A 25,996-nucleotide genomic window follows, 5' to 3' on the forward strand; every position below is an offset into this window, starting at 1 on the left:
CATACACAACACATTCTCCATCACCATGCAAAGAACCATTTCAGCGTGAAATGGTTCTGTATAGAACTCATGGTTTAAAATAGAACCATTCTTTTCACTAAAGAACCCTTGAAGAACCATCTCTTTGCTTTTTTATGCGGGCCAGTGCACTCAGCCGTAGAAAATGATCTGCCTTCCCCTCAGTGTGTCATGATATTACACCGTGTGAGACCTGGTTTAGGTCGTGTTCTCTTGTGGCGCCACCTCTGCTGCCCTTTTCACAAATAGAATTACCTTTGCTGCTTGTACAGTGTGGCCACAGAGGGCTGTAGCCTGTTAAAGGAGCTAAAGGAGACAAATAGCCTATATGTATGTTGCACCCGTACAAACAAAAGTAAGAGGTCTAATATTTTATTAACTTAAAGGGAATAAATTATTACAGGAATTATCAGTCTTTAAATGCTGCAGCTGCGTGGCGATTGTTGCAGCGTTTCACTGTCTAATCTTAGCTACAATAATGTATTTATTTATTGCATTTTTATCCCGTTCTCCTTTTTCTAATTAGGGCCAAAATGAAAAATGTATCCATCTGTCGTATACATGTCTACTCGCATCCTTCACCAGTGCCACAGTGTCTTCAGAGCAACCCTGATCCTGGAGATCTACCTTCCTGTGGTGTCTCGTTCCAACCACAATGTGCTACACTTGCTGTAGCCAATTAACTTCTTCAGAAGTCACTGATTGGCTGGATCAGATGTATTAGTGTTGGGTAAGGAAGAGGGCAGCATGTTAGGTGCAGGCATAGAACTAAACTCTGCAGGAGAGTAGATCTCCAGGTGGAGGGGTGGAGACCACTGCTTTAGGGCAAGTTTAAAGATTAAAGGAGCACTATATGATTCTATAGAACGATTGTTGACATTTGAACTCAACAGCAAAACAAACACACCCCTTCTTTCAGTGCTCCTTCAGAAACTCCACCCCCCAAATTTGTGGACGCACATTGTCGAGGCCAACATGCCTTGTTATATCTTTGTGGCCATAAAACCCTTCGCAAACCTTGTACACCCAAATACCATGATATAACGTTAGAGGGAACAACGACACAGCAAGTCATATAGCTAACGTTAGCTCAGTAGTGGTTTAGTGAACTGTCTCTCTGTCTCTACAGTTGCTGTTGTGAAGCTAACCAGTTGCTATCATAAACATTCATTAACAAAACAAATAATACTGACCTACTGATTCTGTGAAACAGCAAAAATGAGTTAATGTTACCCACCTGTCCAGCAGGAGCTATGAAAACAAAAAACAGAGAAGCCCTGATATAGCCCGAATATATCACCTTTAAAGAAACCCCCTTCCAATGATGTATCTTGAAGGTGGAAGGAACTTTTGAAAAACGACAGTTTAAGTTGGATAGGGGATGAGGGCAGGTTGCTTGAGTTTTTTTTTGCCAGCTGGCTAATGCAGAAGGAAGCCAGATAGCTAACGTTACTGCCATGAATGCATAATATCAGATCTGTAGTTATTAGTCTCTACATCAGTGGTTACGCTAACTGTCAGGATTTCTTTATTGCCATGGAAGGGATGGTTGTATCACGTATTTGCATTATTGTGTGCTGTATGTAATGTATTTGATTACTTCATGCTGGCTATTGTAGTGAGAGAACACTGATGGACAAAAACACAAAAAGGATACAAAATTGTGAATTCTATTAAACTTACGAGGCTGAGGGATGCAATACTGCGCTACAGAATATTACACAACATGACAAATATTAAATACTCTCTTTAAGCATGTTTAAATTAGGGCTATCACTGTTGATTACTAATGTAGCGATTATTTTGACAATTTAGCGAGTAAATGTAAACACAGTTTATAACAGCGAACATTTATTTTTGCTTCGAACACATGAAATGTGCAACTATTAACATATGTAAATGTTGAGATCCCTCTGGTGTGGGTTTCCTCTTTTTTAGAAAAACTTTTAATAGAAATAACTCTCATTTAAATGAAAGACATTCTGTAAATTGAGCTTCAGTGAAAAATATTGTAAATGCTATTACTGAGCGCTGTTCTGCACTGATACATGATTTTCTGAAGCTTAGCAAAGCCCTGGCCACTGCACACTCTGGTCTAGACTTTATGCTCTCAGTTTAGCTTGCAGATGACTTTGTAGGATGCATTTCGTGCCTGCATATGTCCCCAGCTGAACGAGGTTATCAGTTACTTTAGACTTTCTTAGACATGAATGATCAGACTATAGCAGCAGCAGTGCAGTACGCGAAACCCTGAGTCATCTAATCCCTAAAGCATTTTAGGATTTGTACATCTTGTCTGTATTTTTAGCTCATGATGTTTTGGTTCATTGCGGGACAGCACATGCGATAATGGCAAAGGCTTAATTCCGCAGTACCATGCGTATAGATATACAGCACTCTTCATTTCGGCTTTGCACTTTCTGTTAATCTGTTTGCTTGATGTCACATATTTTAGTACTAATAGATGGAACTGATTATCTGAGTCTAAAAAGGCACATGCTGCATATGCGTTCTCTGAAGTGTGGAGGCCTTCACAGTATTTTCAGTGGCCTCATCATACTTATTCCATTATTATTACATGTATGAGTGATAAAGATAAACCAAGTCATGGTTCAGGTTACAGTGGCCTTACAGCACTGACTGAAGTGGTTTTCTAGAAAGGCAAAAATAAAAATAAGGTAATATGTGGCTGAGGTTTGTTAGTAAGTAGTCCAAAAATAACAGGGGTCAGACATAATATGGTTGGTATGATACTGATTAAGCTTCTTGACTTTGAAAGCAATAGATCTCATTGGGGCATCCAGATTGTTTAGTGTTATATTTTCGCATTCAGTTGCTAATCAGTGCCATTTGAGATCTTTGAAAAAGGCTGAGTGTGTTTGTGCAATGTCAGCTCTCACTGTCTACGTAACCTTATTGGAGTAGTTCTCATGAAGCGCCATGCTCTGTACCATGCTTGCATTAGGCTACCTGTTGGTAGGTAACTTGTGTGCTACACAAATAGGAATCGTATATTAATCCCCCACGAATTGCCATGTTGGTAAATATTCCATTATATCCTATGGAAAAAGAGTACAGAGGCAGTCAAAGAAGCTTTTACTTGTATTCTCTGTGACAAACATCAAGTGTGTATCTATCGGCCCTTTTCCAGTATATGGCTTTATGCGGCGATGTTGATCATGGGCTTTAAATTTCCCAACTAATGACAATTTTATTGACACATTGCATTTACTTCAGTTTTGTAAATGAGATGTGTGAGTATGAAGAACATTTTTAAAGAACCTCCAAAAAATGTTAAATAGTTAAAGAACTTTGACATTATTTAAGGGTTCTTTAAATCTTTAGAAGGTTCTTCCTTCTCAGAACTATGTGTAGCACCTTTTTTTAAGAGAGTATTTCAGCAATGAGAAGCCTGTTGTAAGTTTAGAAGCTGGATTTTTAGGGTACCAAAAAAATCAACTAGACTGTTCTTTTAGTCTGAGAACAAAATATTGACTCACAGGCCTCTATAGGACTAACAAGGCAGATTGTTACCTGCAGCTGTTAATTAACACCTCCTGGTGTTAAGATAAAATTGGCTTTAGATTGGAGCTAAATAAATAAATAAAGTCCACTCCCTGGTTTTCATTTTTGTAAATATCAAATTTGCAAATTACTAGGGGTGTAAGGATACACAAATGTTCAGCAGGGCTCATACAGGTCCTGAAAAACCTGGAAAATCATAGAAAATAAATGCACCAAAATCCAGTACTGTCTTTGAAAAATAATAAAATCGGAAAACATCCTTAAAAAACATAAAAAATATTATCATGAGAGTATCGAATTTAACCTTTAACCTTGATATTTTTAATTTATTTATTTATTATCTCTATTTTTGTACTGGATGAGTCATTTAATGGTCATGTAAACAGCATACTCAAATTTTATAGATCAGAGTAAGGTCTAGAAGTCTGATTAAGAAATCTGATAAAGGGAGCTGCATTTTGGCTCAATAATTGGGGTCTCAATGCATGTAAAATCTGTATTTCTTTCGGATTTCTCAGTCTGCGCATGTGTGAAAACAGACTGCGCTACCGGAAGTAAGCAAGCAGCGTTGAACACAGCACCCGCAAGATGACAACACAACACTTTTAAAGTGACGCTGAAACCAATGAAGAATTTAAATATTCTTTGTCTTCTAGATGATGTTTGATCATATTTTCAAGTAAAATGCCTCAATGTTAAATAAAAAAAAAATAGCTGTGGCATGAAGTTTGAGTTTTACGTTACATTTACGTCACGTCGTCTTCTGTGAGTTTATTGTCTGGTTGCAAAGCAGAAATCCGATTACAGCCTGAAGCATGTAGACCAGAATTTTCCGTTATATGTTTAACCAAGTGCATGTAAACGCGTTGATTGGATTCCTCACAAAATCTGATTTTCTGCATTTGTCAGATGATTATGTGCATATAAACACAGTATGAACCCACTGCTACAGATTCAATACATCTTTTGATTATGAAGTCAAGTTTTGATTTTCAGAATTGTGCAAAATAATAAACAGTGCAACTGAGCTATAAACCGAGATGAAATGCCTCATATGAAACCTACAGCATGTTCCCATTTTCAATAGTGATGAAAACGCCAGTTGGGTTTGTGATTGTTTTGTGGAAGGAGAGCCAGCCAGCAATTTTACGTTAAATGCAGCATCTATTTTGGCTGCCTTAAAACTCTCTTCCCCCTGAGATCAGTTTCTCTGTGCTGCCTATGAATGTGTACTAGCATGTCTGTTATGTTGTTGTACGTAGCACAGATGGTACACTGTTGTCAACCACACACACATATTGCGCATCATAAGAAACTGGGAAAGTAAAGTGTTGCCATACTGTTGACTGTAAAGTTGACACGGTGTTCTCTAACTCTTGTTCAGTCTGGTTGTCTTTAGCAGCCACCATCCCACTCTGCTACTCATCAGTGCATACACTTACAAAATGATGGAAGTGAAACATAACCCAGGAAGACCCAGACACTCATTGTGGCTGTGCAGAGATGAAATTATTGGACCCCTTTTTGTTGTTCATACTTAGGTACTAATTATGTTGTGGGAAGTCAGGGAAGAAAAAATACATTAGCATTTAAGATTTAAGCATTTAAGATTTATTTTACTTTAACATTGGAAAGTAGAAGGATGTATTCCATTAAAAATCTTAAGAAAACTCATACATTTCCATAGGGCGGCACAGTGGTGCAGTGGGTAGCGCTGTCGCCTCACAGCAAGAAGGGCCTGGGTTTGATTCCTGGCCGGGTGACCAGGGGCCTTTCTGTGTGGAGTTTGCATGTTCTCCCCGTGTCTGCGTGGGTTTCCTCCCACGGCCCAAAGACATGCAGTCAGGCCAATTGGACATGCTAAATTGCCCCTAGGTGTGAGTGTGTGATTGTAAATGTCTGTCTGCCCTGCGATGGACTGGCGACCTGTCCAGGGTGTATCCTGCCTTCCGCCCAATGACAGCTGGGATAGGCTCCAGCACTCCACCGCAACCCAGAAGGATAAGTGGTTTAGATGATGTATGTATGTATATATATCCATATATTTTCATTTTTCGACAGCAAACAGGTACAGTGTAGTAGAACGATAGCAGTACTGTTACTGAGTGTTGATTGGTTGGTAAGCTAATCAGCTCATTGGCTGAGTGAAGTGGTTCACACTCACCAGCATCATAAACGTATATGAAGTGGTCTTAGACCTATAACTTGAGTTCAAAACAGCTCAAATATAGAACAGCAGCACTGAAATATTTTATCTGGCGCAAATTGGATGCATTCTGCCCATGTGTCATATGAAACCACCGCATGAGCCTAAATGCACCATCTCAGGGCCTTGTGCATGTATAAACGCAAAATGTGCCTTTCTTCTTCAGGCATATGCATTTGTGAGAAGGCTGTGCAAAACATAAGGGACTCAACCAAAAAGTGGGTGGAGATATCAGAAATGCAGCTGATGATGTATTCTGCTCTCAAGAAAACTGCAAAAACTGGCAAAAATTGATCAAAGGACAAATAAAATAATGTTGTTTTCACTGTCCAAAGATTTTAGGTTAGTACACAAGATATTATCAGTTATACATTGTACTAATTCATTTATTGATATCTGAATAAATCTCACATAGAAATCTCTTGAAGCTCCAGTAGTGCAATGATGCATGACTGCAGAGTTGAACTAAGATATGCAGACTTCCTTACTGCCTCCTCTACCTGCCCTCTGCTTACCCCTGTTATCACATTCACATCAGCTTTGCTTGGCTGTCCTCCTGGTCAGTTAGTCTCTCCTCACCTTAACACAGCTGCAGAGCCTGAATGTGTGCCAGGCCGTATATCCATTACTGCTGCTTTTTCAGCATGTAATAGCCTTTTCTTTGCACTCTGTGTGGAAGAGCACTGGAAACTGCCAAATAAGCCTGTGCGCAGCCTGGTTATCTGTACAGCAGCCCTGACTCAGGACCCAGTACAACAGGGTGGCTGATTTAATAACCCCTTTCACCAGTGACAGCACGAGAGCGATCCTGCCTCTTCTTCCTCCTTCTTAATTGTCGGTAGTGTTTTGGCCTCTCATACGACCCTCTGTGAGTGCTCATTGTAGCTGTCAGGCATGCATCTGTGCCTCTGCTGCTAGCAGTGAAGGCTAAGCAGAAAAGAAATGTGTGTGAGAAATATGAATGAAAACAATGAGAGTGAGTGAGTTCATGAGAATGTTGCTGCTGATCAGGATTTCTTACTGATTATTGTAATGCATTGACCTGAAGGTGATGTTTTAAAATCTGTTTCAGAATGGTGTAATTGATTATAATGACAAAAAATGTCTTTTTTTTTGCCAGTGTAAGGTTCTCAGGCTATTTTCAGACGTTAAACTTTATTATGTGCATCACTGAAAAAGAGGAAACCCACCGGCAGGATCTTTTAAATTCATGTATTCATAGTTTGTAGTTATAAACTGCTTGAATATGTTGTAAAATGTAATGTGTCACAAATTACGTGTATACAAAATAAAAGGTTATGTTTAACTAGATTAGGCTGAACAGCAATGCAGCCGACAGTCTAGCAGACTTCTCTGGTAATAATCAGAATATAATAGAATTTTACTGTAAAACTGCAACATATAAAGTTAATATTAGGTAACTTCAATGTCTGTTAGAAGTTTGTATCAGTTTTAAAGGCACAGTAACAAAAAGAGAATTTTTAATTCTAAAGGATACAATGAGATTGGAAAATGGTCAGGTAAAAATGAATTACAACTGTTTTTGGTACATAAAGCCACACAAACATTTTAAATGATTCTCAAGGGAAAAAGATAAAACACAAAATAAATATGTAGGATATGGACTTTGCTTAAAAAGGTTTGAACACATAAGTTTATATGTTTTTTGCCACAACTTTGTTTACATCTTGCATGCAGTTTTATTGTTATGAATATTAAAATGCAGAATTAGCGGCACTGTGTTTGTATGGACATTCTATCACTGATGCTGTGTCATACTGTGTGAATGAAAAGATAGAAGTGAGAGTGTCAAGTCTTGCCAAGTTATGTTTGTCAGTGACATCACACTTCCCTGGGTACTTATTCTCCTTTCACAACTACACTGCATCTATGTGCCTGTTCAGTGAGGCCTATCAAATTCTCTCTCCTACGTGCTCTCTGTTAAGGCTATGGTATGAATGCTCCAGTTTACATCTCCCCAAATCCCTGGTTATGCAATTGTATGCCTTCGCCACTCAGATCAAACAGAATCTCTCGCTTTCATCACCCGCCGCACAAACCAGCGCTGTATCAATTAGCACCTTATCACGCGCCTTCCTGTAAATGTCTTTATCTTCCTCCTCCAGCTCTCTGCAGCTCCCCACCGCTTTCTTTTTCAGGCCTATTTAAAGTGTCATAACCCACTCTATTTCTCTAATCACACCCGGGTTTCATCCGGTCAGAGGACGCCACCCTGCTGCTCTGCACTCCGTATGCAAAGCCCCTCGGATAGTGAGAGTTTAATACGCATTACAGCAGACAGTGGCTGGAAGCAGAATCTGAAGAAGCTCCATCATCTTCCTGCTGCTTCTCATTCAGAGCCATGGCTAAGGGCTGCAAATCGTCGGCTGCTTGCATCTCTTCCTCATAAATCACTGCTTATGCAACTGCTGTTTGTCTTTCCTTTAGCTGTCTTTTTGGAATTGTTCTGTTTTTTGCATCCTCTGTCTCTTTCTCTCGCTCTCTCACATAATTTGAATGAAGAAATTTGGATCTTGCAGATATAATGCCTTATCATCACGCCTAATAGCTTCTGCTGCATTCACTTTAAATGATCATTGTACGTTGTGGCACAGAATCCTTTTTCTTGCAGTTAGAGCAGAAGGAAGCCCTTAATATGTGTATGAAGTATCTTTGATTGTTTTTCCCCTCAGATATACAATCATATACAAAAGTTTGGGTGCCCTGGTCAAGTTACATGTTTTGTTGTTTTTCTAAGTTACCCGCTACAGCAGGGGTGTCTTATCTTATGCTCAGAGGGTCAGTGTGGCTGCAGGTTTTCACTCCAGCAAAGCAGGAGATCACCTGATGAAATATTTGAAGACTAAGACCAACTGATTAAACAATTAGAGTCAGGTGTGCTCCAGCTTGTTTGGAGTGAAAACCTGCAGCCACACTGGCCCTTTGTGGATAAGACTGGACACCCGTGCTCTACAGAGAACGCTCTTCTGCACATTAAATGCACAATCAAGGTTCATTTCCTGAATTTAACGTATTGTAAAAAAAATAAAACATAAAATCTGGCCTGTGCAGAAATTATGGTGCATCTTAAATTTTATGTTTTATTCTATTCCAATGTTATGTTAAACTCAGCAAACAAATTAATGTTGTGCAACATTTGCAGAACAATGCAATATTTAAGAGTGTTTTCTGTAGATGATATTTTAACATATTTTCCCTGAGCAAATCAACAGTACATGTAATTTAACCAGTTGTGTTCTTCTGTAGCTGTGTACATGCTCTTTATTCAGATAGAGTGCTGCTAATTACAGATCATCTGCTCCCTAGCAAGCATAGGGATGTGCATTCAAACATGTGCAAAATGGAATTCCACTGATTTTTTAAATGTGGGATGTAGTTTTTTAGTTTTCTTTAAATATTTTACAGATAGTAGCTTAAATTACTGAAATAGTGTACAAGACAATTAAAGACAAATGACAAAAGAAAAATAAAAAAAGAAAAGGGATATAATCCTTGCAGACCTTGAAGAAGCTGGTAAAATAATAATAAGTTGTTGATATGAAAATGTTCAGTGTTATGAAATGGGAATAAGGGAAAGGCCATCCACATAAGACAGGAAAAGTTTCTATTTGATTTTCTCTAGAGTGAGAAATGGCATCATATCTCTTATCCAGTGTCCAGAAAGAGGAGAAAGACAACTCTTCCAGTTTAGTAAAATTAAGCACCTTGCTATAAGAGAAGCATATGCTGTTGTTTGGGACTGGCCACTGGATGAAAACCAGTATTCTGTAGTGACATGAAACAAATCAGTAAGTGGAATGGGTTCCATATGAACAATGCTTCAGTTGTCTGGTTCCTGTCACCACCACTGTGAGCAATTTTTCTATTGTTTGTGTGGATTTATGAACCAGTTTATTTTTACATGACCATTTTCCAGCATCTCTTTATCCCTTAGAGTTAAACATGCTTTTTTTGTTACTGTGCCGTCAAGGCTAATATATGTAAATCACCTTTGTGTACTTCATTCAAAAAGAACTCTAGGCTAAACCAATTCTTACTTTACTAAAACTTTAGTGTGAATGTGCGGGGCTAAACTAGTAGGCTGGATAGGTGGAAGTATGTAAATTTGGCTTTTCATGACCTTACAAAAACAATACATTTAAAATGGAATGTTTCTGCAGCCTGGTTTTCAATTATGGACTGTATGGACTGGGGAGCGAACCTTTTAAAGCATTAACAAATATTTACATATTACGTCAAATGCTTTTATTCCAAAACAGCAAGGAAATTTGGGTTCTCCATGATATGGGCCCTTTTGAGTACGCAGAGCAGTAAGAGTCAAGCTTCATTTGAGTCCAGAAGAGATGTATAAAGATGTCCTTCTAAATTCTTCAGCTGAAATTGTCTCTGCAGGGTGGCACATCTCCAGTAGGTTGGGGCACCAAGCGTTGCGAATCGAGTTTAAAAATAGTAAAGTATCACATTAAAGCGTGTCTTTCACTGAGGATCTTTTGTTGGCCTTCCTGAAATCTATTAAACCCTAAGGCTGTCTGTACACTCCAGCAGTTAGGGGGTTATTGATTCAGATGCCCACAGATGTTTACCCCTGCAGCTTCACATTTAACTCTATTCACTCGCTGCTTATCCAGCTATGCTAATTTGTTTATTGCTTTGGGTGATGCTTGGGGACCTTGAGTAATATAATTTTCTGAAGAACTTCATTGAAATGAAAAATTGAAATGCTGAAATGTGTAAACAGACTGAGATCAATGTGTATTTAGATTATTATACTGAGTAATGTTTGACCTCCAAAGATTTTCATTAACTTGGAGACTGGCAACTGCCCTTACCACAAATCCTTCTTTACTTAGGATTATTCCTTCTGTATTCATTTTTTCCTTTCTAACCGTCTTCCTTTTGCCTCTAAATTTGAACCCATTCACTCAGCGAATCTAAAGGCCTGTATGTTTCTGAGTTGCGACTATCTTACCATCAGATACTGTACTGTATGTCTGTACAATATAATGTTAAATATAAAAATGCAACCAATAACATTATCATCCTTAACAGTTCTGGAACAGATTTTTTTTTTACTTGGGCTGTAGATTAATTTGTCTGTTAATTAATTTGACTGTTACACCAACGGCCGCTTCATTAAGTACGCCTCCTTGTATCTTCACTCATTGTCCATCTGTTTCTCTGCATACTTTGTTAGCCCCCTTTCACCCTGTTCTTCAGTGGTTAGAACCCCTCAGGACCACCACAGAGCAGGTATTATTTGGGTGTTGGATGATTCTTAGCAGACGTTGTGGTGGCTTGTTTGTGTGTGTTGCGCTGGTATGAGTGAGACAGCGGTGCTGCTGGAGTTTTTAAACACCTCAAGGTGTCCACCAACCAAACATATCCAGTCACCAGGGTCCTGTGGGCAGCATCCTGTGACCACTGATAAAGGACCAGATAATGACCAAACTGTGCAGCAACAGATGAACTATTGTCTCTGACTTTACATCTATAAGGTGAACCTACAAGGTAGGCATGTCTAATAGAGTGGACATTGAGTGGACACAGTAAAGAGAAAAACCCCAGCAGCACTGCTGTATCTGATGCACTTATATGCCACCACCACATCAGTGCAGGGCTAAGATTGATCCACCACCCAAATAAAACCTGCTCTGTGGCAGTCTGGACTATTGAAGAACAGGGTGAAATGGGCAGACAAAATATTCAGAGATGGACTACAGACTGTAACTGTGGAACTACAAAGTGCGCCTATATGGTAAGCGGAGCTGATAAAATGGACTAGAGTCTAGATACTATTAAGTGTACTTAATGAAGTGGTCGTTCAGTGTGTATGTAGACAATAAATGTCCTCTGTGCTTTTACTGCTTATGTGTAACATTTCATTTTGGTGCATTTAGACATAACAACCTCTAGTATATTATCACGAGCTATTTTATAGCCATATAAATTCACAAACAGTAAAATTCTATAGCCTGTGCCTATGTGGACAGATCCTTTTCAATACATACAGGAACATCTGCCAGGTCTAAAAGCTTTCTAAATCTGTTCTTTTATGATACTAGGTGACATACAGCTTATATAAAAGAAACAGAACTAACAATTTTTACATTATAGTAACTTTATGTTGTTTTTTATTCTGTTTCTGAGCATTTAAGGTTTCTGCTACAGTAAATACAAGAATATAAAAACTACTTGATTATTTTTTTTCTTTGGAGAAGAAGGACAGATGGAAAACCGACACTGAATGCCCCATCCCACAGTCCCTCACCCCTCAGACATGTCAGTTCGATCATGGCATCCGAGACAAGATTTGTTTTATGTGAAAATTAACGTTCACCATAGACAAATCTCTCTCAAAAACAAGTCCACAGAAACCTGACCTGGTAAAGTCAAGGATAAATATGTACATTTTTATTAACCCCTGCATAGAAGCAATTTCAGGGCTGTGCTCATGTATCATGATGTATTTACCTGCAGGCCAAGCAGGCTCAGACTGGAGTAAATTATATTTGATAAAGCCTAGCTAATACTGACCTCTATTGGTGTATTTTTGTCTATTTTATAAATGAGTCCCCACATGTCTAAATTGTGGCAGTAGAATTTAATTTTTTTTTAACACATCAGATTTACCTCTGTGGAAACCCATCTTTCTATTGAATCAACAGTAAGTACAGCTGAGGCCCTGCCAGTCGCTGTCAGCACAGCTTAATCAAAAGACTCAGTGCTTTCCTATCTACTTTGACCTTGTTAATCCAAATTAAACCAAGATAGTCATCTTTCATATGAAGTTGGCCGGTTCAAGCTTCTCTCTGCGGCCCGTTCTTCAACTAATGTGACATGTGTGATGTTATTATTGTAGATGTCTTTGTTTGCCAGAGTTTTGTTCAGACTTTCCTGTTTAGTCGCCTTGCTGCTTGTAAGAACATTCTGAATCGCAAGTTTTCACTTTGTTCCATTCCACAGTTTCAGTTTGATGTTTTCCAAATAGCAAACCATTTGTGCATGTGAAATTGCCATGCCAGCAGTGCCTCAAGACTTTAGGCAGTTTCTTTGATTTCTTCTTTGATTTCAATGTCCTGGATTTGTGCATTAAGCAGTTGCACACTTAATCATCCCATAGCACATAAGCTGATGTCCAAAGAAACAGTGCTGTCGGTGGGCTAGTGAACTATTAGAGTAATACCAAAGTCTTTGAGATTCTAGATGGAGTTAACTAGGCTTTTTTACTTTATTAATTTACTAGGATGTTGTGAGAAAGTATGTCCTTCAAAAATGTATTTATCTGTTTATTTCTGATGGTGGATCATTCTCAGCACAGTAGTGACACCAACGTTATAGTACCATGTTGGTGGGGGTTGTGCTGAAATTAGGTTTTGACCCACAATAAAACATGTGCTTTTCTTCTCTCCCTATCCCAGCCTCTCCTGACCATCACCAGCACCACCATGAACTACCTGCGCAGGCGTTTATCGGATAGCAGCTTTGTAGCCAACCTGCCCAATGGCTACATGATGGACTTCCAGAGGCCCTCCGGCTCCAGCAGCTCCACCAGCTCCCCAGCCTCACCCGCCACAGAGAGGAGGCAGCAGCCTGCTCAGCCAGCCCAGCCCCAGGCCCCAGCTGCTGCCTCCGGCAGTTTCCTTAGCTCCTTCTCCAGCGTGGTGAAAACAGCTCAGATAGCCAGCGCAGTACAAGCCAAAGCTGCAGCTCATGGGGAGGCTGCCTCCGCTGCGCCAACAGCTAGTCCTGCTGCTCCAGCCAAACCTGCAGTCCGCAAACCCAAAGTGCTGTTAGTCATCGATGACGCACACACAGATTGGTAAGAGCGGTTCTGGATACAGTTGTGAAATGACTCAGCTCAGAAGCTATTTCCATTTAGACATATTTGCTCTGACTACATATCACACTGAAAAATGATACAATTTGATACTCAGTGTAACATATAAATTCGTTGTGTATGCGCACACACAAACTCGTATATAGATGTTAATCATATATATATATATATAATTAACATTTATATAGCACAAAAATGACTGCATTTTCCAGACATTGATATTATATGAAATGTGTCATATGTACAGTCAGTGGTTCCAGATCCTCCACAACTGTAGTTTTTGCTCTCGCTCATAAAGCTATAGCCTTGCACTTTGCTGTTGTTTTTGTTAGTTTGTTGCTTGTTGATTTATCCACAGGTCTTCTGCTAGCATTGTCCAGCATAGGCTGCTGAAGGTATTGCTTTAAAACCCCTTTTAAAGTCTATATTTGAATGAAAGGGGTACAATCATGGATTCAGACACAGCAAAAAAGTATTGCCGTTAATAGGCCTGTCGCAAGGATTGCATAATGGCCTGATCACAATTATTCAAGCTGACAGCAGTTATTTTCCACAGTAGTTTATGGTGCCACAAACAAAACAGAAATTAAATAGGAGAAAAATTAGAAAACGTTGTCATGGGCCTTACAAAGTAAAGTTTTAACTTGTAACTGCTGTTATAAAATGGATAGTTCTGGTTCTAAAATATGATTGGCTGAGCCACGTTTAAAGCCGTTGTAAAATGCACGATATACGCACACTTATGAGCGTCTCAACAACTGAATTCTGAAATCGTTCATGGATTAATCTTTGACACTAATGCTGCTCTCATGGACATCGAGTGCTCTAATGAAGCAAGAACTCGTTTTTGCTTAAGCTAAGGGGCTGACAACGTATTTTCTTAACTAACATTGGATTTGTGCTATATAAGACTCGCATTGGTCATCTGGTGACCAAAAAGTACTTATAAACGAAGATTTTTGTTCATTATTATACAAAAAAATGTTAAAAAGATCATGAAATGACAGCAGTATACACTGATGGGTGACCAAACATTCTTCTCAGAACAGTTCATGGTTGCTTGGCAATGATACCATACTCTAAATGAACTACATTTCTTGGCAGAATAATTGTCTGTTTTTAATTTTAAATGATAAATTGTTTTCTGAAAAAGTGTATATTTTTCATATTTTATGTTCACCGCTGTGTTATAAAAGCAACAAGCCAGTCGAGAATTTTCATTACGGTGATTTTGTCACAGGGAATTTCTTATAAAGAAATGAATATGCAGTATATGGCGTGATTATGACAGGCCTAGGCGTTAATCATTTAGAGTATTAACTTTCACAGCCCTAATGCATACAGACTATGTAGTATTAAGCTCTTGAATACATTTCACTATTCATTGGCTTATTATACGGTTGTGAAACATGTCTTATCACAAAACAATAAGACCTTAGTTTTCACTCTGTTCAAAAATGAATCATAGGAAAATAAAACGTTTTTTAGACCACAAGCAGTCCATTAGTTTGAGGAGAGATTTATAACTCAATGATGTTCCTGCTGTTATTAGCTAGCCTGGCTAATGAGCCATACTTCATGCTTTGTTTGGCTAATGCAGAAAGCTTCAGAGATTCAGCCTGAATTATATAAAAAGCATAAAAGTACGAAAAAATGTTTGTCTAGAGAACATGCTGCTGGCACATGAGTCTGCCATTCATTTGCTGTGCAAGATTCACATTTGGCACTATTCTTTGTTTATTTGTATTCATTTTCACATTTAGTTTTCATTTTAAGATTTGTGAAATGATGGTTCAGTTTCTTCTCTCCTATGCATGAAAGGCATCAGAGTATAATCCTTGTGCTTCACACAAAGTAAAGGCTGCGTGTTACACACTCAATATCACAAATAACCTGCTTACTTAGAAGACATCCTCTTTCTGTTCCTCACAATGAAACAGGTCAACAACTTGATTTGTTCTCATACAACCTAGTCATTTCTGTAAGAGCTTCACAGGCTGAGAGGCTGCATGACTCACCCGCTGAGATTATTCTGGCCAGCTTTACTAGCTCACACAGCTACCGACAGTTCCCCCTAGAACAGTACCCTTAGTCACGGTCTGACTACCTCTGGTTCCTCAGACTAGCAACTTTGCTGCAGTGGCTTCCTCAAGAGTCTCATACTTTTAAATGGAGCACTGTGTGGCCACCTGTGCCTGACAATATCCACAACGATAAATGTTTTTCTCCTGCTCTGGTGTAAGGTAGATGATTGATAAAGTGGGGACCTAAAAAGTGCTAGCACATGGCACTACCACCAGATTCTATCCCTTCTGTGGTTACATTATTGGCTAAAGGGTCCTGAAGTCCCATCTTCATGCTGATGCTTAATGTTTTTGGCTGCACTGCAGACTCCCACAGAAGTTACTTACTCTTGCCTCATGTTTAGATTATGCATTACAGAGTTTTATCCCTAGCTCCCAGGTCCAAACGCAGAAGCTCACCACTACCACAGTGATAACTGTGACATTCCACTCCAACCAGTGGTTCTACAACTGATTTTCCTTGTAGATCCTGCACCAAAGAGGTGCTAGTGACCTTGTCTAATCCTGGTTATTATGGCCTGGAGGGGATTCCACATATGAATATGCCTTCTCTGAGTTTTTTTGGAGAGCAAGTGTGGGATGAGTGTGGGATGAGAAGTACTTTGACACTGTGGTACACTTGGGGCATCCTTGGGAGTCTCACTGCTAGTCACATTGTGCTGTTTGTTCTAATACACAGAACTTCTTGATGCTTCCCTTCAGAGCTAAATTGCCCAAGAATGTATCCCTGAAAATACGCCTTTGGCTGCTCATGGTCATCATCAGATATGGCTGCCTCAGCAAGCACCTCGTCTGGGTTGTGCAGGCTACATTGTTATGAAAATTTGCCCTTAACTAATCAGTTGAGACATTTCCTGCCAGTACTGTTGTACCACTGTTTGCTGATAAGTTCAGGAATCATGATTACATTTTTCCCATAGAGTTCGTCCAGCCACCCAGATGGCCTTTGCTATGGATTGTTATTTTTGCGGCTGCTGGGCCAGAGTCACTCCAGATGGACGGTGATGGACGGTCATTGGACAGCTGACTGCTCAGCTTTTGTGCTGCTTCAGTTTTTGCAGATTCTGCTGTATAAAATTTTGTCATCCAGGTTTCAAGTTTGCATAGCTGCTGTTTTTGCTTATCACAAGAGTGTGTGTGTATGTTATCCTTAAAAGGGGAGTGGTCACATTTGGATATTTTTTAACGTCGAAAGTTGCAGTGTCATGTATTTCAGAGAAAAAAGCGAGTTAAAACCAGATCAATGATGTCTTTGGTCATGTTTTAAAAGGAGAGAGCTGTCTATATACAGTACCCACTGATTTGCTCAACCTGTTCAAACTACGCAACAGAGATGGTGTTTCTAATATGTTCATATTGGAAGTGACATTGACTTGGAGTAAAAATGCTTTTTAATTTCACATCCTTACTGAAGTTGCAATGTTAAATGACTTGCAGTAAATGAGGGGGCATGGCAGTGCCCATACAGTGCTGATGTTGCCATGCCACAAACTGTAGAAACATATCAACTTAAGCTTTGTAGTTTCTTGTTTGACCCTCTTATTATTTTTCAGTGTTTAATGTCTCTAAAAAATTATTTGATCGGGACGAATGGGTAAACATAAAATTAACAGGATGATATCTTTTCAGTATCGTCTACACATTTTGTGCACATCAGTGTTCTTTAGGGTCAGTTTGACCCCAGGCTGTTTTAGCTGTAGAAAGCTTAAGAAATACCAACATTATACACATATTTGTTTTGGTTGTTTTAGATAGCATCGAGGTCACAACAGCATGCAATTTTATAAATTTCAAAAACTTCCCTCTGCTTTAAGGCCATAACCTAACATAACCATACCTGTGGTAGTGCGAGAACCGCTTGCTTGGTGTTTAACTGTTTGTGCAGTGAAACCCACTTGAGGCTTGCTGTTGCAAGCAGGCCTCTAACAGAATTCACTAAAGACCTCTTTGTAGTATCAACGTGGGAGATCGACACCCACTGTAAGTCCTATGGTCCCACTGGTCCCAATTGCTTGGCATTATTGCTTTCTCCACTCTGGAATTTTCGAGGTCTCCTACGTATGTAAATCAGCGTATGGAACTGGAGTCCTTCACAGACGAGCAATGTTCCCTGTTATTCCAGTGCAGCATTTCAGGCGTAATGTAGACCTGACTGCTGACATTCATTAGACAGATCAGTTACTTGTTTTCTCCTGTGGCAAGAATAGAGAGCTGCCTCTGTTGGAGAAGAGGCTTTCACACGGGGTGTTCAGATCATTTCTATGGTTTCTATGGTTAGTTCATCCAGAGGTCGGTAATCTGGTGGATGTATGTGCAGCAATTACTTGTCATCTCTGTGCACATTTTTCTGTTGCAATGGAGTTAGTGTGGCCTTTCCTCATGCAGTGATTAGCAGTCCTACTTCGGTGTGTATCAGCTAACCTATGGAATTCATAGTCATTCGTAACTAGCAATTCATGGTTATCAGTGACTAGCAGTGCACAGTTGTCTGAGTCAAGCAGTTATTTTTGCTTTTTCAGAGAGAATTACAGAGCTGCTACTTAAAATTCTGGGTAACACTTTACTGAAGGGCAGCGTTCGAAAGGCTACCTGATACCTACATAAGCTTTTCATAAACTGTCCTTAACCTATATAAACATTCCTACAGCATCAGTTGTCATAAAGGCTGATGTTGTAAATGTCAGTGTCATTACATCTCAGTAAATGTTACAACAACTGGTGCTTTTTGGAATAAGCCACTTGAGTGAAGTATTACCACCTTTTATATGGAACCTCTTAAGCAGCTCGGGTGCTTACTTGATATCAAGAGGGCTGCCAGTTCTGTTGTCTCTGCTTTCCTCTCTTTTGGTCACTGTTTTCATGTCATCGACCAGGGTGCCTAACTAAAGTTGTTCAAGGATTGCTTTAGAACTTTTCACCTCCTGATGTCTTTTTCAAAATAAACTGCTCAGAAATTCTTCTATTAAGACTGCTTGCAGCTCTGCTAGGTGAAGAAGAATCTCTGTAGCTTACAGAAACTTTCACTGCTATGGACCAATTAAAAACGTGCTTGGGTTTGTCTCAAATGAACAATGTCAGCTGAGCCATTTCTGTTAAGTCGTGAACAAAACTTTTTTCGCATAGGTTTATGTGCTCGCAGTTCACATTTATGAATACCATATGGTGGTATACTGTACGAAGAATAAATAATATAGGAGTAATACATATGTTTGCACATTTTTCTTATTTTTAAAATGCAGTGTGATTGTGATAGTTTGTTAATAGAACAATATAGAAGTTATCAAGCTGCAGTAACCGACTTTGACCACAGGGTGGGGAAATAGTCAAACTTCACAAATGTAAAGCCTGTAGTCCAACATATCTAACGCTCTGCAGCAGGTGGAGCCAGATCAGCCATTAACTTGAAAAAGTAGTCAGTTATCTGTTCCCTTCAAGTATGAATATTAATTTACAGTGAAGTGGTGAAACAAAGTGACTTTTGGAAATTATAGTGCCACAAAAAAGTCCTCCCACTGTGTCAGTTTAGGCTTTCAGTTGGCTGAAACATTTAGTTGTTTTGTTTACTGAGCTGTTCTTATGGCTTTGTCAAGTTGTTTTCGATCATTGTGCTGTTGCCACATGCATTTTTGGTCAGCTTTAGTGTTTTTGATGCCAGTGATGAAAATGCATGATCAGTCATGCATTCACCTTTTTTTTTCTTGGATACAGAGTAGTGGTCACCAACCCTCCTTCTGGAGATCTACTTTGCTGCAGTGTTTAGCTCCAGCCTATGTCTAACATGCTGCCCCGCCCAAACAGATTGTGGTTGGAGCTAGACTCTACAGGAAGGTATGTCTCCAGAACCAGTGTAGGGGCTCGTTGTCTCTGTCTGCTGTTTGACTCGTATGTGATCTTTGTGTTTTCAATCATTAAGCTGAATTTGGTGAGATGAGCTCATTTACAGAGGAATGCTTGACAAGAAATTACTTAGTGACCACTTTACAATCTTTCTCAGATGCATGGGCATCAAAAGGCAACTCTGAACCAGTGAACTGTATCGGTATCGGTGACGATACTGGCACTTAAATGCAGTATTGGTATCAGAAATGGGGATACTGATACCTATGACTGACACCACAAAGCAATTTCTGAACTAGCTGAAAGTAGAAATACTCATGTGAAAATCAGTATTTCATGAGAAAAACATGCTAACAGGAGCCCCTTACATGAACGGCTGGGTCAGGCTTCTTTCAGTAACCACTCATCTGCTGCTGTTCAGTCACTTACAGTCTGAGTTAATGTTAATTCAGATTGTTATTAAGGGAGCAGAAGGAACCGCCAGACTCTTTGCATGATAATAGCCTTTAGCCATGATTTAGTTTAATTTGTGACACAGAACATAGATTTTACCAAAATATTTTAAAAATGTAATTGTATAAATATCAGGACTTATAGGTTAATTAGTTTAGATTGGTTAGTATCGGTATTGTTAATCAGTATTGGTATTGCCCTTTAGACAACGTCTTTTTCAGGAACATCCATGCTTATTTAACATGACAACACCAAGCCGCATTCTGCATGTGTTACAAAGGAATGGCTGTGTAATAAGAAAGTGGGGGGTGCTAGACTGCTCTGTCTGTGGTCCAGAACTGTCTCCCATTGAAAACCTCGTCTTATAAGCTTAAAATATGACAACAAAGGCCCTGTATGGTTGCACACCTTAAGACATGTTTAAAAGAAGAATGACAAAAAATTATGCTTTCAAAACTGAATCAGTTTGTGTTTTCAGTCCCCAAACAATTATTATGTGGTGTGAAAGGCAAAGGTGATGTAACAGAGTGGTAAAAATGCTCCTGTCACAACTTTTTTGGATTGTGTTGCAGGCATGAAATTTGGAATTAGTGTATATTACACATACTCTCCCAACTTTTTTGGAACATTATACATTTTCAGCTTTGTTTGAGTGATTTTGGTTAAATGTCTTGGTAATATTTGGAAAGAGGTTATCAGTAAGACTGGGTTTCAGATTCAGTACTTTTACGGTACAAATTGCTGAATTACTGGCCAATCAGCATGCTTGTTCTAAAATGTAGACTGCTGATTGGCTGTGTGAATTACATTTCACATGAGCGTTGTGAATGTCAGCATTTCTTGATTAGTTTGCCGTCTGTTGCAGTCAGTAAATACAACCACTTTCTTTTTGTAAATTAAAAGAAAGTACCAGTAAAGTTTTTTTCAGGAATCGTTGTTGAAGTCAGGGCATCGGTATCGGTATTGGTATCAAAACATTTTGAATGATACCCAGTCCTAGTTGCCATTGTGTTTAAGCATCCAAAAGCAGATGCGACATTTTGGAAACCTTACTTTCTAACAGAATTATACAGTAGCTCTGTGGGCCTGACAAAAGTGCTGGTTCAGCAGTCAGATTTGCAGTTCTTTCACAGTCATCTAGGTACATTAAAGGGTAATTGTATTTCAAAATTTCTGCAAAGTTTAATCATTGTGGTGTAAACAAAGTCATTCAGAGTGGTTTGATGTGAAATTTATTATAGAGAAATTGACAGACAGATTTCTTTACAGTGGTGGTGATAGGAACCAGGGGTCGCAATGTCTATCCCACAAATATAGCCATTTTATTTAGAATTTAAAACTACCAGTGAACCTACCCGTTTTCTAAGTGTTGATATGTGATGTTGATAATAAATATTTGCCCTCCAACAGCCTGCATGTAGCTCTTCTGTAGTAAAACTATGTCTCAGACATCAGGCAGTGAATCCGTAACCATTCCATGTAGTAACATTCTGTGAGGGAACTTTTAGAGGCAATAAACTGGTTCCTGTCACCACTGTGACCATTTCTGACTCAGTAAGTTTCTGTAGAATGGAGCATCTTACACCAAACCACTCTGAATAACTGGGTTTACATCTTAACTATTTAATTATGCAGAAAATAAAAAAGTGGAATTCCCCTGTAATATGAGATACATGAATGTAATTTATAACCAGCGTGTGATGATCTAGACACTTCGACTCCCTAGATTCAAGATGACACTTTAGTTCATGCTCTTAAAATAAGAGAACTGTCCTCACTGGAAACTGTACTGATCATCTTAAAGATTTTGAATGGTGAATATTTACGGTAGCTGCATTGGCATGAGTCTTTACCCTTTTTTCTATCCTCACTGGAGTCAGACAGAATGAAATGTGTGGGTTATAAGTTGAGAGTTCCATAATATGAGTGAATGGAAATGTGTGGTTAGGGATCTGTTGTGCTTATTGCTGCTGTTCATATGTGGACTCCTTAGCAGATAGCTTTATTGGCTAGCAAGGAAAGTGAAATGGTGTTAAAGTTTTTCCTTTTTGTTCTTCAGTACAGAACAGCGTTTCTGTCTATGCACAAAAAAGCACAGACGCTGTTCTAAGATGAACTCAGTGGGACAATAGAGACTTCTGTACACGTGTATGTATGCACACAGACACAAAGTCAGGAACCAGTGAAACTCTGAGCTCAGCTCTGAGAGATTTAGCCACAGAGACCAACGTGACATTTATCAACAATAAGGCTTTATTTAAGTCCCTATTCTAGGGCTCAAACAGTGACAATGGTTGGTCATCTCAGAATTTCCAATTTTTTTCATGGGAACATCATCAAGGAATGCCTTCAACAGGATGACCGTTAGTCGACACCAAACCAGATGTCTGATGGCTTGGAGGCTGAAACACCTGTAACATTTTAGTGGATGGTATGGACAAAAACTTCTGTTACGGTTTCGGTATATATCCCAGTGTAGAGGTGTGTGATATGGCAAAAATATAAAATCATGACACTTTTCATGAAGTTTTCAAAAAACAAGAAATGTCAAGATATTTATTGATCTGATATTTAATAAGCTGGAATAGACAAAGTCATGCCATGAATACAAGGATTTCTGTTCAATATTTCACACCCTGCGCTGCACTGAATCCAATTAGTTGGACTAATTATGTTCTCTTTGTAAGCAAACATGCAGTTAAGAAGTTTTTTCTGAGTACTGGCAATGCCCACGATATTCTCAGAAAAGCATATTATCACGTTATGAAATTTATTACATCAACATTGGCTTGTTGCTTCTGTGATGTCCCTTCACTTTTAATGGGAACCATATTTAACAACTGATGAAAATTTAAAATAGTTTTATTGTGCACAATAGGAAAAACAGAACTGAGCAATGTTTAGATAAGCCTATGTCAATGTGGCTTTCTAACCCCAAACCTAACAGGGCTAAATGTTGTGCTAATTGTTGTTTGCTAATTTCTCGAGACATTTTCTAATAACATGCGCCCAAGATGCTTGCGCTCTACAAACGCTGACATTGCTGGAGTTTGGTAACTATTACGTTATTAGTTATTCACACTAGCAGCTGTTATCAAGAGCAGCTGTTAAGCTGTGGATTCTCGACGTGTTGCGAGGACCAGGCATGGAGATCGTGCCATTGATTGATATGGCTGACCGAATAAGGATGGAGGTATATTGGTATAAATATTACTGTAACATGTAACCAATAGCCTTCAGTTAAGGCCATGAAACAATGCATTTGAAACGTCTTTAGGTAGAGCCCAGATATGTCACGCTTCCTGCCACTCATCAGACGGAGCTAGTTCCCTCGCTCGCGCTTTCTGGCACGAACTGAACTCCATTTCCCCGACTCCTCAGCAAAGTCACATGACTCCAGAGAGATCCTCATCCTCCAATCATCGCTCAAGTTCGCCTGAATACTAATGCTTTGCAGCTGTTTTAGATAGTATTTTAGCATTTTTTGCGAGGTATTGCTTTCTTTACGAAACTGCTGAGCGGTTTCTTTCTGATGGTTTTCCTGGTTATGACTTTATTCTTATCGTTTTCTCTGACTCTGTTTTTGGATTTGCCCTTTTGTACTTCTGCCTGGTTATTTGGATTGGTGATTTTGACCCTTCACTTTTTTTGTGGACTTCGACCTGTTTTGCGCTTGTTTGTTATGGTAGCCATTCTCATCTTGCTGTGTTTTCTGGAACTGACCCATGCTCGTTATCTGACTACGGTGCTCATCCCTGATTCCCCAAGTAAAGCTTCCTTTTTGTTTTCAAACCGCGAGCGTCTGCTTTCTGTTCAAACGTTACAAGATACAACCTTTTGATATTCAAATTGGCTTCTCTCTAACGCTTTTCATTCTCATATTGAAGGAAAATGATATGTCTGAACTCTGTACTCTACCAGAGGGCAGTGTTTTATGTTTTGGACAGAGTTTCTGCTCTGTTTAGTCCAAAGAATTAAGTAAAGAAAGACTACTGTAGCCAGCTAAAGACTACCGCACACTGGAAGGAAAGCCCTGTGCAGACAGAGGGTCTCTGTTGCCGGGTAGCAGATAGTACAGTAAGTGTAGTTATAGCACACGGGAAGCATCAAAGGAAAAGCAGCAATAACCAAAAAGTTGAACCAAAAGTTCATTTTACACTTTTGTATAGATGTAATAGATTAAAAGTTTCCATATCAGTTAGTGGATTTATCCTGTTTGGTATGAGCTAAATAACTATTCATGAACTCATGAGCTGTTTTTAAGCTAAAAGGTATGGGGTGAAATGTGGTGTGACTAGGCTAGTAACGTCAGATGGATTAGCATTTATCTGTTTATCTTAACAATAAGGCTTTAGATTGCCAACTTTCTCATTGTACATTTCAAACTGCATGTCCCTTTTCCTGGATTTGTGGTTTGGATTTAATACAGTACAAGAACAGTGAAGTACTAAGACTACTAAGTACTAAGTCACAGTCTCTGGCGGTATCTGCCTAATGCATCTGGTGCGTGGTAGCTTGTAGCCTTAAGAGTCCTAGAATAGGCTTCAAGCTCACATCTTGCCATTTTTCATTTGCAAATATTACTACTTTAAATGTTTTCTACTTTTGTAGAAAAAGAGCTGTATCATTGTGCCATCTTGGATTTAGGCAGTCACTGTGTCTGAAAAATGAGCGTACCCTCTCATGCTCGTTTCGTATCGCAAATAAATCTGATATTAACTGATCTATTTGACATGTGACTACTGTGACATTTAGTAACAATAAGGCTTTATCAATGTCCTTATTCTACTGTTCAGTCTCAAATAGTTGTCCATCTTCTCAGAATTTCCTGTGTTGTTTGTCAGCCTAAATGCAGCAAGTGTGCTTTAGGCAGAACCCAAATAGCATTTGCACTCAATGGTTGGTGGATACCCATTGCGCTCTTACAAATAGGTTCCTGAATAAATCGTGGCATGGACATATGGTTCTAGAAAAAGGTTTTTACGTTAACCTTTATTTAACCAGGAAGTTCCTTGAGATTAAAGTCTATTTTTCAAGGGAGACCTGGCCTGCATAGCACACTATTTCCAGTTACAGGAATTGTAAAATAGAGCATACATCATGTAGATGTTCTTAAAACTTTAAAAACACTCATCACACTTACATCTTATTTACAAAAAGTGTTCTTAAAAGAAGCATCCATTGAAAGAGCAAGAAGTGCTTCTTGAACCCTTTTTGGCACCTTGTTTTTTTTAATAGTGTACAGTCTGAAGGAACTTGCTCTGTTGCCTGGATGTGTTATATAAAGTTCTTATTAAGTCACCAGTGTGTAAAGTTTGCAGATGGATAAGATGAGGCCTACAGGGAGGTTTCTGCCTCTAGAGCTGCTGCCCCAGCCAGGCTTCTCTCTCTTCCCTCTCTGTCTCCCTCTCGCTTCCTCTGTGGGCATTCCAGAAGAGAGGCATTGTGTAGCTTGGAGACTCGGGCGGCCCCTCGCAGATACGACCCCATTCTTAGTTCCCCCTCGCTTTGTGGCTTACAATGATGCCACACACATCAGCTTTCACCAGACCATCTCCATCTCGCTCTCATTCCTTCTCTCAGCCTTTTTTTCTCTTCTTCAGTTTTCCTAAACTTCAGTTTCTGTCTCTGTCAGTCTGTCTCTCTCTTGTTCTCTCTCTCGTTTTCTCTCTCTCTCTCTCCCTCTTGCTCTCTTTCTCTTTCACACCCTCTTTCTCTTTTAACTGTCTGTCTCTGTGTCTGTGTATCTCTGTCTCTTGGTCTTTCTGCCCCTTTCTCCTTTCTTTTTGTCTTTTATCTGTCTGTCTACTTCTCTCTCTGTATCTCTCTCCGTAAAGGGACTCTCTGGCCAAAATAAAAACAAAACCATCACTACATGTGAACATGCATAATCGCGTCTTACAGTGGTGCCACAGTAGTCTCTAGAGTGAGATTGTAAAGTTTCAAAACTAGGAAAACTCTCTTCTGATGAAGTATCTTGAAGGTGGGAGGAACTTTTGAAGAGCCACAACTACT

The 25,996-nt window shown here is 39.3% G+C and overlaps 1 protein-coding gene across 1 annotated transcript in view; it reads left to right on the top strand.

The window, feature by feature from the left end:
- syn3 (synapsin III) overlaps window positions 1–25,996 on the top strand; it is a 141,223-nt gene that overhangs the window by 1,024 nt on the left and 114,203 nt on the right. The window contains exon 2 of the mRNA XM_036577108.1: window positions 13,189–13,589. Coding sequence (XP_036433001.1) covers window positions 13,216–13,589 — 374 coding nt within the window. The 5' untranslated portion in view covers window positions 13,189–13,215. The remainder of the gene's footprint in view (window positions 1–13,188; window positions 13,590–25,996) is intronic.

This window comes from Colossoma macropomum, unplaced genomic scaffold (assembly GCF_904425465.1).
Source record: "Colossoma macropomum unplaced genomic scaffold, Colossoma_macropomum, whole genome shotgun sequence".
Classification (NCBI taxonomy): domain Eukaryota; kingdom Metazoa; phylum Chordata; class Actinopteri; order Characiformes; family Serrasalmidae; genus Colossoma; species Colossoma macropomum.